Genomic DNA, 17,757 nt, shown 5'->3' with positions numbered 1-17,757 from the left:
TTCCCATAATCATGCAACAAAACTGCCAATTAAATAAAATCAAAACCGGTAAGTTTATGAATGAAAACAACTATTAAGTTTGAAAAATATTGCTATCAATGAATTGTTAAATGCATAAGCTTTGGCAGGAGGAGCTTGGTAGATCCATCAATTTGCTTCTAGGACAACTCTTTGCTTCTCTGGTTCTGATTCGTACAAGCAGCTTGATGTGCGTTTTCATGTAGGTAACAAACTGTTTATTGTCAAAAGCAGGTTGCTCATGTTAATTCTGAAGCTTCAACAATGCTTTTGAGGCCACATGTCCTCTTAGACTTCTAAATACTTTGTGTAATTGTTGCCTAAATTCTTATATAGAGGATTAGTTTCAATGTATGTTAAATATGTGAACTTGTTAGTTTCTGTTGTACATATGGGGTTCCGAACACTAGCTAATATAGACGAATGCAATTCTTATAGAGATGTTTATCTTGAAGAGTTTGGGCAGTTCTTAGCGAAATAAAAAAAAAAAGTTACTAATGCATAATTAAAATCTTGAAAAGAGAAGAGAGATTCAGACTTTTTTAACATTTACCCTATGCTTCAATTAGTTGCAGCATGGATAGAAATGATTATTAGGAGTTTCTATGAGAAGAATCTCGTGACTAAATTCCGCGGAAAAATCAAAAATAAATTGCCCAATCATAAAATTAAGTACGTAGAATTAAAAATTTATTTTTGTTAGTCTAGTTAAAACTCCTATCATCATATATAATAAATATATTAAATATTACATTATTAGATTCTAGGAAACTTGTGGAGCACGTAACCCTGCCTAAAAAATAGAAGTCATAGCTAGCTTGCCTATGTTTATAGCGTTACCTGTTTCCGTTTTTGCGTTTATCAGCGGAGACAGCGGAGCCCGACAACGGTAGCTTTCTCTGCGACTCTGCTTTCACAATCCATAAAGGTCTTCTTCCTTTTCTTTGAGAGAAATCCAAAATCAAACTTCTAAGTAGCTACTTATTTTTCACTTTCTTGCATATCAAGCTTATTTGTCTTTTTTCTCTTGAAATTGTTGGTATACGTTTTTTTGATGTTTAATTTTGCTGCTTAAGCATCCAGTCCTTCTTTCTTGACTCATTTAGTACACTGGAACTTTATTATTATTTTTTTTCATTTTGTGGGTGTTTGTGGGAATTCGTTCTTATTTATGCTTCCAGAAGTTCTCTTCAAAGGGTTGGATGACTCTGTAATCTATATTGATATGTAATTTATCGCTGTGTTGTAGATTGTATTTGAAATTATTTTGATATGGATTTTGTTTTTAGGATCAAATTGAAGTTATGGCTGGTAGAGAGACAAAAAAGGCTGGTGCAGAATCAAAAAAGGATAATGCCGATGCTGGCGGCAGCGGTGAGTTTCGTGTTCTGCTATGAGCAATTGCCTTTGCAAACTGTACGTAGTATATTTTTGACCCATGTGATATAAAACCGTAAATAGTATATGGATGTGCGTGGTTGAACATTTGTTTCTGACATGTGTATCTTTCACATTCAGGGGGTAAAAAGAAGAAAGAATTGGGACTTTCCTACGAGAAAGATGAGAACTTTGGAAAGTGGTTCTCTGAGGTTTCCTTTTAATATCTAGTGTTGGGGATTCCATGAATGGCTCCACTGTGTTTTTTTGCACTTCTTCGTGTTTGCTAAAACCATTTATGTCGTTCCTCTTGTTGCCCTTGTTGTATTAACTTCTATGAGTGCCAAAAAAAAAAAAAAAAAAAAAAAAAGTCTTCAAAAGTACTGGGATCCAGATCTTCATACTTCCTTGTAATTGAGTATAATGAGCATGCTTCAGGTGTTTGTGACTTAATATGTTTTCACTTTTTTGTTTTCTTTTGGACTGCAGATAGTTGTGAATGGGGAGATGATTTGAATACTATGACATTTCTGGCTGTTATATTCTAAGGCCATGGACGATGTCAATCTGGGAGGCCATGCAGGTGAGCTCAAAATCCTCATTTATTCATTTGTCGATACTCTTGTTGCCAGTGAAGTTCATGTCCTTTTATTTTGGATAACAAGTGAAGTTCATGTCTGATAATCGTTTTTTTTCCTGCAATTGGTATCATTGAAAAAAGATTATCTTCCTTTAATTTTTTTTCTTTATGTGTTTTTTTTGTTTTTTCCCCAGTGATGTAAAGTTCTTCTCCCTGATATCACCCTAGGGTTAGTGAATCACAACACTTCAACTCATATCTTACTAAATCCTCTATTCTATCTTTCAAAACTTGAAGTTAGGCAATCTATATTTACAATGATGTACATTTACAGAAATTTTTTGATGCTGAGATCAAGAAATTGAAAGTCAAGAACTGTTACTTCCCTCTTTTTGTTTCTCCCACCTTTTTGCAGAGGAGAAGGATCACATAGAGGGTTTTGCACCAGAGGTGAGATCCAAATTCCATTTGGTACAAAGAGAAATATAAACTTTTTTTTCCCCCCCTATTCTGGTAGAATACATATTATATGATTTTTCCTTACTTTCCAAGAAATCAGTTTAAGTCAATTTATCCTTGATATAATTAACATACACAGGTAAGATATTACTTTATGACTGTCTAGTCTTCTTTCTCCTGTTGATGGTATTGATGGTTTTGTACAGTGTACAATCATAATGATAAGCCTGTGGGTTGCTCTTTTGCTTGATGTTAGTTCTAACTTTAGTGTTTTCCTTGGAATAGAAGTCAAGTGTACAAATTTTGTCTGCGATAATGATGCTTTACTTTTACCTTTGGTTTTCTCAGGTTGCATGGGTAACTAAATCTGCGGAATCTGATCTGGAAGTGCCAATAGCAAGTCGACCAACTAGTGAGACTGTAATGTATCCCTTCTATTCAAAGTGGATCAGGGGACACCGTGATCTTCCTTTAAAACTTAACCAGTGGTGTAATGTTGTTCGATGGGAGTTCAGAAATCCTACTCCATTTATCAGGTAACTTCCCGGTATATGATTACTTAATTATGCAAACCTTTCCTGATCGAGGTTACTTCGTAGAGTGATGTTTGAAATCACTGATGTCGATCATTGCGCTTAGTACTTGTAGTACCTGGAACCTATGTTGGCTTTGGATTACGACATATGCATTTCTTTCTATCTCTTTCTCCAACCTTCGATGATCCTCCTTCCTGCAGGCAAATCATCGAAGTCAAGAAGAAGTGATGGGCCTGACCTTCCGATATCGATATCTGATCCATAAGCTAGCTCTTGGTTAAGAAAATCCTGAATATGCAGACCCGGTTGCAGTAAAAGAACTTATATTCTCTTTCCTCCCCTCTATAGTTCTCCCCTTACATAAAAGGTGAGTAACAAAGCTTCTACCGGGACGCCGTGCGATCATACAACTACTCCACGTGGGCCTTAATCTGCGCATACGAAGAAATAAGAAAGACTGATTTGGAATTCACTTCAGAGATCTCAAATAGTGGCTTTTGAGATAAGTGGTGAGTGGACAGGACGGATAGAAACTAGAGCTAAAGCAAATCGTTAGTTCGAAGTTCCCTACTACTCCGGGGTGGGGGATCGTCTGGATCAGATAGTAAATATAAGGAAAGCTCATATCCCTCATGTTCAGGGTATGGAGCCAGCATCGAACATTGTAAGCAGTTGATTCCCTGCAGGTTATATGGTTCACCACGCCCGTCTGGGTGTTGGTCGTGGCATTCAAGGTGCAACTTCACATTGTCTGGGTCAAAATTTTGCAAAAATGCCTGAGAGTAACTTTGAAAATGAGAAAGGACTGGCAGTTTGTCTTTTTTGTTTTGTTTGATTACCTTTATCTTTTTTAATATGTATTTCCCAATGTGTTCAGATTGGGGTCATGGTAATGGTTCATGGGGATGATAAAGGCTTGGTGCTGCCACTTAAAGTAGCTTCTGTTCAAGATATTGTTGTTCCTGTGAGATTCAAGGACGCTGAAGGAATTTTTTATGCCTGTACTACTACTACTACTACTACTGTGAAAACCTTGAATGAAGCAGGTATTCGTGCTGAGGCAGATTTTAGGGTCAACTACACTCCTGGTTGGAAGTGGTCGCATTGGGAGATGAAAGGGGTTCCTCTAAGGATTGAAATTGGACCGTAGGAGTTGGCTAATAGTCTGGTTAGCATTTCACTACTTCTCATAGTTGGTTCTGTCTTCAAAACTGCATATCTTCCTAAAGATTTTGTTTCAATAATTTCCATTTTTTTTAATGTAATTCTCTTCACAGGTTCACGCTATTCACCATGACAATTCAGCAAAAATACATGTACCGATGGCAAACTTGGTTGAGCAAGTTAATGATCTCCTGGTCACCATTCAAAAGAACCTGTATGATGTTGCCACACAAAAATAAGATGCTTGCATTCGGAAGGTTAAGACATGGAACGAATTCTTTGAAGAACTTGGCCAAAGGAAGCCGATCTTAGCTTCTTGGTGTGATGAGAAGGTACATGTCCCCAGCAATTTATGCAATTCTATTTATGAAGTATTGTACTGATATAGTCCCATGTGGTATTGTTGCGGCTTCTGGTCGCTCTTCATTTGATCATTATAGACATGTAGTCCCTATGCATTCCTGTTTAAGTATGTTTATTCCTGTTATTTAACTCCATTTTTGTTTCTTACTCCAATTTTGATATCATGGACTAGAAATGCCGGTTTTGATAATACGTTAATGTGGAAAATTTATTCCTCTTCCCTCTAAAACATCAAATTAATTAATCTAGTTACTTTTTAAACTCTTTGCATTAGAAATATCATCTTTTTCATTTCGCTTCTTGGTGATGATTCTTGTGCTGTAGTAATATAGGACAGAAACATGAATAGCGTACGGTAGAAACAAGAATGAAAATTATTGATAGATTGCTAGCATCACACTAGTAACTCTAGGTATCACGCCTAGGAACCATAGGCATCACACCTAGGTTTGTTTTGCATCATACAAAACCATAGAATAGCCTGTATTCTTTGTTTGGATAAAATCTGCGTATATTATCATTTATATTCTCTTTATATAGAGATCTAAGTACATGAACTTGAAAACACATAATATATGTGGTACATGTCTCAAGAGACATTAATGATATTACTAACTAATTAAATAATGGTTCATGTAAACAAATTTAGATTAACTCATGAACCTTTTATTAATACTGTTGATAATCTTAAGGTTCTTGCAAACAGATTATTGGCCGCTGCTTATTCAATTCATATTCTCCAAAATGTAGCTTCTCTTTGGTGAAAATATTATTATCTGTAATATTCCACAATTTTGTTTTATTAGAGAGATTCTGTGTCTCGAGTCCAGGAGGTTGAGAAGGATGTGAAAGATAGGACAAAGGGTGAAATGGGAGCATGCAAGACTCTCTGTACACCATTTGAGCAGCCAGGACTTTCTGAAGATACTGTCTCTTTCATGACAGCACTAATTTGATCTTGTCATAATTGTACCTTTGAATCACAGATCTAACTAAATATTTCTAATTTTTATTGTATATGGAAATTAATAATCTTGCACCTGGTTTAACTATTGTTTAGAGAACAACTTGGAGTTTGTAAGCTATAAGTTTTGCAATTTCATCACTTAAATCTTATGTAGTATATACTAAACGAAATATCATATGGTGTTAAAAATAGATGCTGGACTGGTGCATTGAAAGTTCTATATTAGGTTGTAGGTACACTGTGCTTTGAATCTGGGAAGCCTGCAAAGAAGTGGACCTATTGGGGCAGGACTTACTAGATCTGCATTGAAGCATGTGCAAGCCTGTAAGGAAGTGGACCTACTGGGGCAAGAGTCACTAGATCTGAATTGGAGCATGGTAGAAGAAATATTAATATTGATATGCCTGAAAGAAAACGTACATTCATGGCTGTCCCCCCCCCCCCCAAAAAAAAAAAAAAAAAAAAAAAAAAGAAAAGCCAATACTATTCATCACCACTAACGAAGATCATTGTGGAAGCAACATGTAACATAATCATCAATATTTTTTTATTTGACAATCCCACAGTTTAGTTCGCACATTCCTAAGTGCCTATCCGTTACAATATAATATTATCCTTGAATTAGTTCTCCGAGCAGTGCTACCTCTATATGCTATTAAAGTTAGTGGAAACGTGCGGAATGTTGAAGCTCTAGAATACTCTTCTATAAAGTTTTATGAAATTTAAAATTCTCCATGGTATACAGCGTTTTTATCAGCAACTTTTGATTATCTTGGCTTTAGATTTTAACTTTTAAAATATACATTTTTTTATTATTACTTTCATATGATTGGAATAAACTTAAAATATTCGATTGTTGGGTGAGATGTAGACCACAAATGGATGAAAGAGGAAGCCAACCGGCCAACAATTGCCAAGACTGCAAAGGATATATAACTTGGATGCAGACATCTTTAATTTTCACTCGCACTTACTGAATAAAGCCAAAATGTAACAAAATTTGGCAAAAACACAGTATTATTCCTCTACCGCCATATGCATATAAAATACTCTTGTTAATTATCACCAATCAAACACATGATAGTAACTAAATATTATCACCAGTCAAACATTTGATAGTAACTAAATATTATTTAAGCAACCATACCCATTGCTTCCCTTCAAAATTAACAAAAGGAATAAAAAGAAATATACATTATAGTAGTCAAATCTACATGAAGTTATAGCATCCAGAAACTGAGAGTAACTTCCATTTTTAACATTTAACTTCCTTCAAGCCGTACGCCAAGTAAATGAAAGTGGGATCAGTAGCACCTTCCTTGTAGTATGCAAACACTACACTCCCATCATCATGCATGCTCTCCCCAACAAAACTGCCAGCAAAATCAAATCAAAACCAATAAATTTATGGATAGAAAACAACTAATAAGTTTGAACAATGCTATCAATGAATTAAACATTGCATACAATTGGAGGTCGCTCAGCTTTGAAAGCAGGAACTTGGTAGCTCCTTCAATGTGCTTCTTGAACAAGTCTTGCTTCTCTGGTTCAAGTTTCGGTGTCAGCAACTTGATGTACCTCTTCATGTATGTAACAAACTGCTTCTTGTCAAAAGCAGGTTGCTCCTGTAAAGTAACATAAAACCCAGTTGTCTTAATTGCTGCTCTTATGGACAATGATGATATTTCTTTTCCAAAGAGTGTAGTTTTTTTTCCCCCTCACCTGAAGCCTAAAAGTGTCGACGATATCAACAACCTTGACGGCCTGATCATCAACTCCTTCATCTTCATCTCCACCTTCCGCTGATGGATTGGCCCCAATGTCTACATTCACTGCTCCTTGAACAACCCACTGCCAAAAGTCAAAAAACATACTTAATTTCAGCATATAAAGTGGCTCTAAACAAGTGCTTAGAAACCAATATAGCAATAGCTACTCACTTTTCCTTCCACCTCCCACAGCATCCCATTCTCAATTTCCTTGTAGGGAAAGGAGTCAGAAAGGAGCTCATCGCCTGAAACTCATTTGGAAAAACTTGGTTTGTTAGCAAAAATATAATAAAAGTTGGAAAACATCTTCCACTAAACAGAAATAAATTGAGCCAAAATAAATAAATAAATAAATAAATAAAATTAGAACTTTAATACATTCAGGAACCAAGAACTAAGCAAGAAATACTCTACTTAGCAGGCCAAAATAAATTAAAAAGAAATTCTGGAACCAAGAAATACTTTACTTAGCAGGCCAAAATAAATTAAAAAGACCCCAATTTTCTTTATTCTTTGTTTGCTTGCTAACGGAAAGCAAAAAATCAAGAAGTTGAACGAGATCAGAGTGATTATGGAGCCGATTTCATCATTATTTTTGTGTGTGCCTGTGTTTAAATGGAACATTACAACAAAACACAAAATAATAATGCCATGTTACAAAACAGTAAAGATGCCGATACAAGTTGAACAGAGCTATTAAAACGAGAATATACGGGTAAATATAGGAAAGGAAAACTTTCACATGTGGAAATTAACACCTTAAAACTAGATTCCTTAATCCATAATTCACGAAAACTCTGACATGTAGAAATTAACACCTTAAGCTAAATTCCTTAATCCTTAATTTACACATATCAAAAAGAAATTAATAAAAGGAAATTCTACAACTCGAGGGAGCCAAAATCAAAAAAATTAAATAAAAAAACACAAATCAAAAAAAATCCTTGTTTTGTAAAATTCTCCAAACTGGAAAAAAAAAAAATTATACATGCTCAACGAAACCACAAGTACAGAGAAGCTCTCAAATTCAACCATAAATTCAAAATTCACCTTTTATTCCTTTTTTTTTTTTCACATTGAAACCGTGAAAAATAACGAATTAAGAAAGTACCTGTAAGCAAATCCTGATAGACTAACATGGTTGCAGAGCTTTATTTCTTTTTTTCTTTTTTATTTTTTTATTTTTTTCAGGTTCTTCCTCTTTTTCTCTGGAAGAAAATCCAAGTTAAAGCTAGTGAGCGTGAGAGTATTACGGAGCTCTGAGGCGGTGAGGTTTTATAGAGTAAAGCGAACAGTAATTAATAGACAATGATACACCTCGTTTACTTAAATAGGTTCGTATTTCGGTTTAAATTACACTTTTGGCCTTCTGTTCTGTTCTACTCTTTTCACTTGTTTTGACCGACAAACTCCCCAATTATTATGATTAAACTCGGCCACATGGTCTCCCGGAAAAATATTCCTGTACGATTGGGTTCATCATGTCGTATGGTAATGTGAGCATGATGTTTGTTAAGATCTCATCATATCATGATCAAAGTTGGCATAGATATGATGATGGATCTAGCTATTTATAAAAAACAAAAAATAGAAAAAAGGTCAAAATAAACTATAAACTCTAAATTAATTAACTATAAACTGAAAATGAGAACGGCAAGTGGACGGTGGTGGAAAGAGAAAATAGGAAATAAAAAATAGGACAGGAAGCATAGAATAATTTTTAGTACTTTGTAATAGTTGGCCGCGAATATCCCTTGCATGTAGACTGACATATTCTTTGGTAAGGCCCATTCGCATTAGTAGTGGGATAAGAATAAAGATAAAAACGTATGTTTGACTCCAATACTGACCTTCAATTTGCTCATATTCAAAATTAATAAAGGCTATTCTATAGTGTAGCCTCTTCACCATTCCTCTCATACTCTCCCTTCAATTTCATATATATATATATATATACTAACAGATGAGAATAATGGTGTCTTCTAGCCATGCACATGAAATATGGTCTCTTTCTCTATTTGTCACATATCTAAATCCATATATCTAATATAGATTTTGACTTTTAAATTGTAAAATTAGCAAATACTATAGCCTCCAAAAGGGTTCATAAAAAGATATTAAAGTTGCACTAAAGTCAAAATTACCCTTTACAATTATATTTATCTTTTTAAAATAAGCCACTGTTTTTTTTTTTTTTTAAACTGAAAAAATAAAAAAACTTCGAATAACATTTATCAATCAAAAAATTACTTGAATCAGCATATTTTTTCTCCTTCACATATAAAAATATATAGCCTTCTAACAATCATGTAATATAACATGCAAGATGAGAGGCCGTGTGGTAATCCTGATGATTAAAGGTATTAACATTCCAGTCTATAAGCTGGTTCGAACCTTACTAACAAAAAACATACAAGATGAGGCACAAATAAAGTTTATCATATTCCAACCCACAGTTTTGAATTTGTAAAATGATGAGACAATTATTTCCTTCTATTTATTCTATCCCAAGTGCTAACAACTTTTTTTTTTTTTTTTTTTTGTGTGTATATGAGAAAGTATATAATTCTAATAAACTAAACTATGTGCGTGGCAGTGAAACATAAATCATCCAAAAAAGAAGCAAGTACTGCTGCTTGCTTATATTTTTCATTTTAAATGATAAGAATATTGATTTTTCCAATAATGGAAAAAGGTCAATTTGCATGTGGCATATTGATATTGTAATTAGAGAAGAGAGCCTGGCTAGGTCGGTGTTATGTCACCACATTTGTATAACATTGCCTTTCGGTTTTGGGCTTTGGTTATGTCATCCCATATGACCAAAAATATTTGGTGTAATTTTGAAGCCTCAAAACCGACTTGTTTCTATCCCTTACCGATGCATATCTAGAATTTCACTAATCCGACAAAAAAACAAAAAAAAAACAATTATTTCACCTAGACTTATTTTACAATCCGATCACCGTCTTTTTGCCCTTTTCCTTTTTCCTATAATTGTAACTTTACAGATAATTAATTCATATAGTCAAAACTATACATGATTTTTTTCCATGCTAAATGCATTTACTCTACAATTTACTTTTGCTTTAAACTCCTAATTTTCCTCTTTGTAATTGGGCTAGGAATAGGGATATAATATAATATTATTTGATATATAATTCCATTTTGTCATGTTCATGTTCATAAAAGTTTTATAATTCTTTTTTTTTTGGGTAACAACAACCCACCAACTTTGCTAATAATTTCATGACCTTTGAGCTCACGTGAACTGCTCCCTTGGTTTATATTCTCTTTGATCCAATTTTTTCATCTTCTGGGTTGGCAATCTTTTTCTTTTTCATTTTATTAATGATTTAATTATTTAATTACTTTTAATGGGGGATTCCTAACCCAAATTTGCACAAAAGTAGAAAATCCAATTTTAATTAGCATTTATTATAATTTTTTAAAATATAAATTTATATACAAAAATACGATTGACCCGACCCGTTTGGTGTTGGTTGCCTATGAACGATTTTACCCACCGGGCTAAAACCGACCTAAACCCTCTATAACCCAATAGATTCTTATTTGTCCACTGGTCTGTCCAACAATTAAAAATAATAAAAAATTGTACGGAAAAATTTAAAAAAAGTGATTTTTTTTTTTTTTTTGGGTGTTTGGGGCAATAAACAACGTCAACAAAAATCAAACCGTAAAAAACCTCCGGCCAAACAAAATCCTGACCGTTCATCAACTTCATTTGGACAGCGGTTATTACGCCCACCTTAACCAAAATCGCAACCTCCTAAATCCAACGGTCCGAATTCCAGCACACGCAGAGAGAGAGAGAGAGAGAGAGAGATAGAGAAAGAAACAGACAGAGGAAATACAGAGAGAGATTTTCCATCTCTTGTATCAAAATTTCGCATCCATAAATACCAAATTTTTTTTTTTTTTTTTTTTTTTTTGGTTCCCTGACGCATCGTCCTCTCTCTGCTAATAAAAATCGAATTTGGTTTCCTAAGCTGTGGATTTTTGTTGTACACGACGTCGTTTTTAGCTTGCGGTTCGTCATCGGTAAACTCGTTGTCTGTGCCCGGGAACTTTTTTTCACCGTTCGATTTCGTAACCGTTACGTTTACGGGGGAGAATTTTAGGGTTTTGAGCTTTGGGATTTGGAGTGTTTGTTATGGGTTTGGGCAGCGATGGCGATGCGGTGGTTGATGACGGTGATGGTGGTGGAGTTGGTGTTTGTGGCGGTGGCGGTGGAGGCAAGTCATGTGGTGGTTCCGTCTCCTGTTCGATTTGCCTCGAGGTAGTCGCTGATAATGGGGATAGATCTTGGGCTAAGCTTCAATGTGGACATCAATTTCATCTCGGTGAGTGAAAATTGTGTGGAAAACGAAATTGAGTTTCTAATGGTGAGAAATTCAATTCATTCAGAATGGAATTTTTTAGATCTGTCTGCAATTTTTATTTGTTCACGTGGGTATCGGGTTGAATTTTGTTTATTTTTAAATGGGTTGATTTCAATGATGAAGAAATGGAGTGAAAATGAAGAAAATGGAACGTAATTGTGCATCATAGTTGCCGCTAGATTTTCCTGATATCATAAAATTTGATGGGTATTTTATGCTTTCTAATATGTTTTAGCTTATGATAAGATATACAGTATAGATCTTTCGGTCGGAATCATGTAATATAGTTCGTAGCTACGATGCACCGGATAGGTTGATCTTTTGTGTTTGATTTTGCAATTTGATGGCACTGTAAACATTTTGACTGGGTTTTGAATATTAGAAATATCTCAATGGGACATAAGTATTGCTGGGCGTGAGCGTTTCTTGATATAAAATGGCCTTTGTTAAATATTTATGGATAAGTTATACTATGATTTTTTGAACCAAATATTCTAAATATATTGATCTAGTTATTACCTTAGTGTTTTATCGAGTTTTGCTTACCAAGATTGAGTTATTGTTTACAAAGAGAGAGTTTGATTGATGGAGGTTTCGATGCTTTTCGCTAATAAGCATATGCATCTTTGCTGCACTCTCATTTCTAAAAGTTTTGTATTTCCAACCTGAAACTGGTCTCTTCTATAATGCTTAATGCACCATTCTAAGATATTTACCAAATCCTCCCTGTCTATTGTATAATTCTGACAACTGGACTGATTTAAAATCAGAGAATCTGTTGCTTGCTCTTATTATTTAAAATTTATAGTAATTTCATCTGAAACAAAAAATTTCTTTTGAATCCATAATTCTCTTGATCTTAAAATCAGATTTAGATGTTGATGAACTTTAAATATCTACAACAAGCTTGGTAAATGGTTATATGATGGTTAGGTACAAACATCTGTGTAATTTTCTCTTTGGTATCTCATCCTAGATTGTGTTGCGGTGTGTTAGTATGGCTTTGAACGCATTAAAAAGCGTCTTTCTATTTCCTGTCTTCTTCTGGAGAGAATTGCTTTGTTTTAAAGTTCATCATTTTGGTTGTGTTCATTATGTACTTTACCAATACTGGTGTATTGTATTATTTCATTTGTTTTCTCTTTACTTTTTAAAAATACTTGTGGATGCTGCTGATACTTCCACTTTTACATTGACCTTTCTTATGCTTATATGTTATGATTCTTTCAGATTGTATTGGTTCAGCATTCAACATAAAAGGAGCGATGCAATGCCCTAATTGTCGGAAGATTGAGAAAGGCCAATGGCTTTATGCTAATGGCTCTCGCTCATTTCCTGAATTTAGTATGGACGATTGGACCCATGATGAGGATTTATATGATCTAAGCTACTCTGAAATGGTAAAGAAGAAATATTAATTGAACTTAATTCTTTCAGTAAAATTTATGTACAGTTTCATTTTATGTTTTAGTTGGAGGAGTTTCTCAGCCATGTTATAGTTTCTTTTATTGTAGTTCTTATGCTTTTGTTGCTATGTATGTTTATCTATAAAGTAGTCTTTTTTGGTAGAACTTGAATTCTGTCAAACATTTTCATTTAATTTCTGGATCAGGTAGATTATCATGTAACATCATAGTTTCTTCTTGACTTACTATTGTTGAGGTTGCAACGAGACTAATAAACTTATAAACAACTACATGCACAAATGGAAAGTAAACTGCAAAGGCTAGCTAATTTCCCCAGGAAATCCAGCCAGCTTATGAAGTCGCCAAGTATTCATTTCATTTGTAGCTGGCACTCTACTGTTTGTATTTTATATGTCACAGTTTATATTTGTCTTTTTGTAGAGAGTCACTTTGAGAGTCCTGTTTTCAGATTTAAAGGACTTATGGTGTTAGAAGTGAGGCGCCTTTGCTTAAATTGTTACTCCATCTTCTGGAGGAATCTTCTCTTAGTTTTCACCTGTGGACGTGGACAAAGATCGGACCATGTAAATTATCTGTATTGCATGATAGCTTGGTGTGTTCTTATTATGTGCTAGATTTCCCTGAAATCATGGAGATATAATCATGTCATGATTAGGACTGTCATCTAATCTATGAAATTTTCATTTGTCTAAGCATGTACAAATGCTTTTCAGTAAATTGAGGGTTAGAGAGATAGTAGATTGAAATTCATAATATTTTTATTTGAGCAAGGTTCTTTATCTAATGTTGTTTTTGTTTCATAATATTTTTTGCAGTCATTTGGTGTTCACTGGTGCCCATTTGGTAGCTTAACACGACTCCCTTCTTCTTTTGAGTAAGCATGCTCTCATATATTATAGCTTACATTTAAGCTACTTTCTACTTGAATTTCTCTGCTGAAAGTTGTGGTCAGTTTATTTTTATTTTTTTTACTTTTTTCCTCCTCTTAAACTGTTAATCTATTTGCCTCTTCTCTTTACACACGTCTCCCAACATTGTAAGTTCTGTGAGTAAAATTTGGTCATGAAGTTATGTAACAAATTGCTCTGTAAGTATACTAAGTAGCTATAAATAGTTGGACAATAGTGCAAATATGACGAATTAAAACAAGAATGCAGGCTGCAAGCTGCTAAACCTTAGTATTTCATCGCTACTGAATGGATGACTAAGTTTAAAACTTTTTGGGATGTTCAATTGGTTTGGTGGGGTATTCTTGTTAAACCTACAATGAGAGAAATTGTTAATTTGTTTTGAACTTGGTTTTAATAGAAAGCAAATACTGATATCCCTGATTTATACAGCATTTGTAACTTGTAGGTAGTTTTGCATCCTAGGAGATTAGATGAGAAGAATATCTTGTGGTCCCTAACGTTTTTTAATAACTATAATGAGGATGAATTCAGATCTCTATTACTTGATTTAGTCCTTAATTAAACCTACAATGACAGAAATTGTTAATATGGTCTGACCTTGGTTTTAGCAGGAATCAAATACTAATATCCTTGATTCATATAGCATTTGTAATTTGTATGCACTTTGGCTTCCTAGGAGATGAAAAGAGAAGAATAACTTGTCATCCTTAATTTTTTAAAACCTACAAAGATGATTCATATCAATCTATTACTTGAATTAGTCCTTAAATAATGGGTTCCTTGGTTGGCTAGTTCTGGTTCACCTACGTGTTGACTTGATGTCCAAGAAAGATAGTGCTGGTTCCACCACTCCATTTCTGGTTTCGTTTTTGCTCCTCAGCAGTCTGGTTCCGTTCTCTTGTGTTTTTGTGCCCCTGAGTTATTAAGCTATGGATTCAGGGACATGGTTTGTCTATTGATAAGAAATAAAGATCAGGAGGCTTCACCATGTTGTTATTGGTGAAACAAAAATTGATTTGCATTCTTCCAGTTGTTTCCTTATTTGTTTACTCTTTTATTTTGTTATTTTCTCTCTATCTTTGTAATTTTTTGGTTTATAATGTCTCATCTTCATAGACATACTGATAGGTTTGATTTACACTGGAATTGATTAGCGGCTCTTTTACTATCTTATATCCTTGTTCTTTTTATTTCTTTCAAAAAATTTTTACCCACATCTGTTTTGCATCAGTCCTATTTAAAAATTGTCATGGTCTTACTAATTTAACGCAACCGTGTCTTGTACGCTTTCATTAACTAAATAGGGTATATTAACAAGAATAATAAATTTTTGATTAAGTTGCTTCAGTATAAAGAGTGGAAATATTAGGAATTGTTGAGGAGTAAGAGCTTAATATGGTATTGCCCAATGGTGTTATGCTTCTTGTTAAGAGGATATAGGGTGACGCTCTTCCATTCACTTATAATTAATTCTGGACAGACAGTATATAGTTGGTAATTGAAAATAAATAAATCAATACTTTTGTGGCTGCACTCATCTTGAAGAAGGTTATAATATATACAAGTTGCTACCATGTCAATGAAATCCTTCTATCATCTTTTGGGTTTATAGCTGCATTAATTTTTAGTGACAGTTCTTACTGTGGACTTTTTGTTGTTTTCTAAACTGTGATTCTTCTCACGCAAATTGAATTTTTTTTTTTTTTTTTTTGGGTTTCACAGGGAAGGGGAGTTTTCATCAACTGCATGTAAGAATTTTTTTTTTTTTTTTTAAATATTTTTTCCCCCTTTTAAACTGGTTTATTTGGTTGTTTTGGAGTTAGCATTTTGGCTCAAGTATTTAAAGGAATAATATTCTAATGCAGATCATGATCTACTTGGACAACATGCTATTTTTGCCGAGCATACTGCAGTATCCTCTGCTACACATCCCTGTCCATATATTGCCTACTTTGGACCAATTCACCCCTCGTCCTCTAACTCTGGCGGAAGTGTTTCAGAAGCTTCCAGCTTTAACAATCACTGGAGTGGCACATCGGTACCTAATGAATTACCAACTTCGTTTGCTTTTCCTGCCATGGATCTTCATTATCATAGTTGGGAGCACCATTCACCTCCGTTCTCTACAAATAATGGTCGTATTGGTGGTGCTGATCAGCCTTCAATGCCTCCTGTTACTCAGAGACCAGCTAGGGCTAGTTCTGATATACCAAGATCTGGATCTTTTATGCCTCCTTTCCTTGTTGGCCACGGGTATAATGAATTTCTAGTTGAGTTTAAATTATGCTTTTAAACTTTTTGCTATGGATGGAGCATGCTTCCTTTTGTATATCTGTATAGTATGTTTTTCCTATCAGACCACCTTTATTTTTTTAGTTCTACTTTCTTTGTTTTAACAGACTGAATTCTTTTGGTTAGCAATAAAAATAATTATTTTATCAACTTATGAAGGGGGAAAAAAAAAACCTCTTATTAATCTCTGAGAGTTTTTAAAGTAATATATTGCTTGCAACCTATTTTTGAGCAATGATTTCTAAAAACATTTTGTTCTTTCATATTTCTTTAAATCATTGTAAGTGTTGACTTCACGTGTGCCTTCTGCAGTTCTAGTGCTAGAGCTGGGAGCTCAGTTACCTCCTCAATGATCCCTCCTTATCCAGGCAGCAATGCCCGGGCTAGAGATCGAGTCCAAGCTCTCCAGGCATATTATCAACAACAACAACCTAGCAATTCGCCGACCATGCGAACACCTATAGTTTCTGGCAGCCGAAGATCCGGCAGTCATAGAGGCTTGGCTCAAGTAGGGCCAGTAGCATCATCTTCAGATCAAACTGGTGGTTACTACTTTTTCCCATCAGGTTCTTCAGGTCGTAACTTCCAAGAACCCGATAATCCTTTGTCTAGTCGATTTCATGCTTGGGAAAGAGATCATTTGCCTGCATTCTCATCAAACCAGGTTGACAGAGATCCAGGTTGGGGTGCATTTCACCAGGCCGCAGGGGGTACAGATACCACAATGAGGTCCAGCAGCTTCCGACAAAGGCATGGATCGGAGAGGACATCTTCACAAAATCGGTCATAGGCTTTCTTCCTTATCCTTTTTGGGTGAAGCAAAGTACCACTACTATGACTCAACCAAAATTATGTATGCTTGAGAAACGATATATAATGCATGGTGTCTGTGAAAAGCTTGACAGACTCCATAAACTTTGAAGTGGCCCCCTGAAAACGTTCTTTTCTGGTTGCCACCAGTGGTGTGATGGACTTAAGCTTCCTCTAGTTTCTTTGCCATGGAGGATATAAAATAAGAAGCACGTATTGATGGCAAAAAGTGGGCCATTTTATCTATCAAAGCGACCCACTGTCCTAGTTGGGACAAAAATCAACTGCTCTTCCGGACAATCAAACTAGTCGGTCAATTTATTTATGTCTAAAAAGTATGTTGATGCAGTGCTTTGCGCTTTGCTTCTCTTGTGAACAATCGTTTTGAGTATACAAGAAATGAAGACTAAACAAACCTGGCTGTCCTTTGAGAATACGGACGCATAATGTTAATAGTTTTTCAAAATGGGTTCACAAAATTTCATTGTGATGTCCGCGAGAAAAACGATTTATGCATGAAAGACAAGCCTTGCTGCCTTAAGAAGAGAGTAGCGAAGCTCCTTCATATTATTTTTTCCTTTTCTAATTGGAACTTTGCAGAAACTTCATAGATCAAAACCCATAACCTGGTCTTAACAAGGACATTATTAGATTCCGACTTCCTAGGGTTGGTTAAAAATC

General features: G+C 34.7%; 2 protein-coding genes and 1 pseudogene across 4 annotated transcripts; 2 read left to right on the top strand and 1 right to left on the bottom strand.

Annotated features, from left to right (window-relative positions):
• The first annotated feature begins 1,322 nt into the window (after positions 1 to 1,322).
• LOC107411849 (proline--tRNA ligase, cytoplasmic-like) lies at positions 1,323 to 5,259 on the top strand (annotated as a pseudogene).
• A 1,204-nt stretch (positions 5,260 to 6,463) lies between these two features.
• Positions 6,464 to 8,512, bottom strand: LOC107411885 (translationally-controlled tumor protein homolog). Its single transcript, XM_016019555.4, has 5 exons — positions 8,345 to 8,512; positions 7,405 to 7,478; positions 7,187 to 7,315; positions 6,932 to 7,089; positions 6,464 to 6,837 (listed from the first exon to the last, which is right to left on the bottom strand). Exons 1-5 carry the CDS (start codon positions 8,370 to 8,372, stop codon positions 6,720 to 6,722), a joined length of 507 nt encoding a protein of 168 aa, XP_015875041.2. The 5' UTR covers positions 8,373 to 8,512; the 3' UTR covers positions 6,464 to 6,719.
• Positions 8,513 to 10,899: 2,387 nt separating this feature from the next.
• LOC107411916 (E3 ubiquitin-protein ligase RFI2) lies at positions 10,900 to 17,512 on the top strand. 3 transcript variants are annotated; one of them, XM_016019592.4, is made up of 6 exons: positions 10,900 to 11,597; positions 12,867 to 13,036; positions 13,879 to 13,937; positions 15,697 to 15,722; positions 15,840 to 16,227; positions 16,579 to 17,512. In XM_016019592.4, the coding sequence occupies exons 1-6, from the start codon at positions 11,408 to 11,410 to the stop codon at positions 17,054 to 17,056; spliced, it is 1,311 nt and encodes a 436-aa protein (XP_015875078.2). In that variant the 5' UTR covers positions 10,900 to 11,407; the 3' UTR covers positions 17,057 to 17,512. The 3 variants fall into 3 exon arrangements, with proteins under 3 accessions (XP_015875078.2, XP_048325092.1, XP_024927006.2); XM_048469135.2 differs by lacking the exon at positions 10,900 to 11,597 and adding an exon at positions 13,484 to 13,626 and having other exon boundaries at positions 12,895 to 13,036; XM_025071238.3 differs by lacking the exon at positions 10,900 to 11,597 and adding an exon at positions 13,512 to 13,626 and having other exon boundaries at positions 12,897 to 13,036.
• Positions 17,513 to 17,757: the final 245 nt, after the last annotated feature.

The sequence above is a fragment of the Ziziphus jujuba genome, chromosome 10, assembly GCF_031755915.1.
Source record: "Ziziphus jujuba cultivar Dongzao chromosome 10, ASM3175591v1".
Taxonomy (NCBI): Eukaryota; Viridiplantae; Streptophyta; class Magnoliopsida; order Rosales; family Rhamnaceae; genus Ziziphus; species Ziziphus jujuba.
Note: the sequence above shows the minus strand (reverse complement) of the source record. Positions and strands in the feature narration are given on the sequence as shown.

What these genes read in the sequence shown, in the direction of transcription:
- LOC107411885 (XM_016019555.4), bottom strand. Translation starts at nt 8,372, where the DNA reads ATGTTAGTCTATCAGGATTTGCTTACAG. An exon ending in CTATCAGGATTTGCTTACAG is followed by an intron (nt 7,479 to 8,344) that starts GTACTTTCTTAA and finishes AATGAGTTTCAG; the next exon opens with GCGATGAGCTCCTTTCTGAC. An exon ending in TCGACACTTTTAGGCTTCAG is followed by an intron (nt 7,090 to 7,186) that starts GTGAGGGGGAAA and finishes GTTACTTTACAG; the next exon opens with GAGCAACCTGCTTTTGACAA.
- LOC107411916 (XM_016019592.4), top strand. Translation starts at nt 11,408, where the DNA reads ATGGGTTTGGGCAGCGATGGCGATGCGGTGGTTGATGACGGTGATGGT. An exon ending in ATCTAAGCTACTCTGAAATG is followed by an intron (nt 13,037 to 13,878) that starts GTAAAGAAGAAA and finishes TATTTTTTGCAG; the next exon opens with TCATTTGGTGTTCACTGGTG. An exon ending in CCTTTCCTTGTTGGCCACGG is followed by an intron (nt 16,228 to 16,578) that starts GTATAATGAATT and finishes TGCCTTCTGCAG; the next exon opens with TTCTAGTGCTAGAGCTGGGA.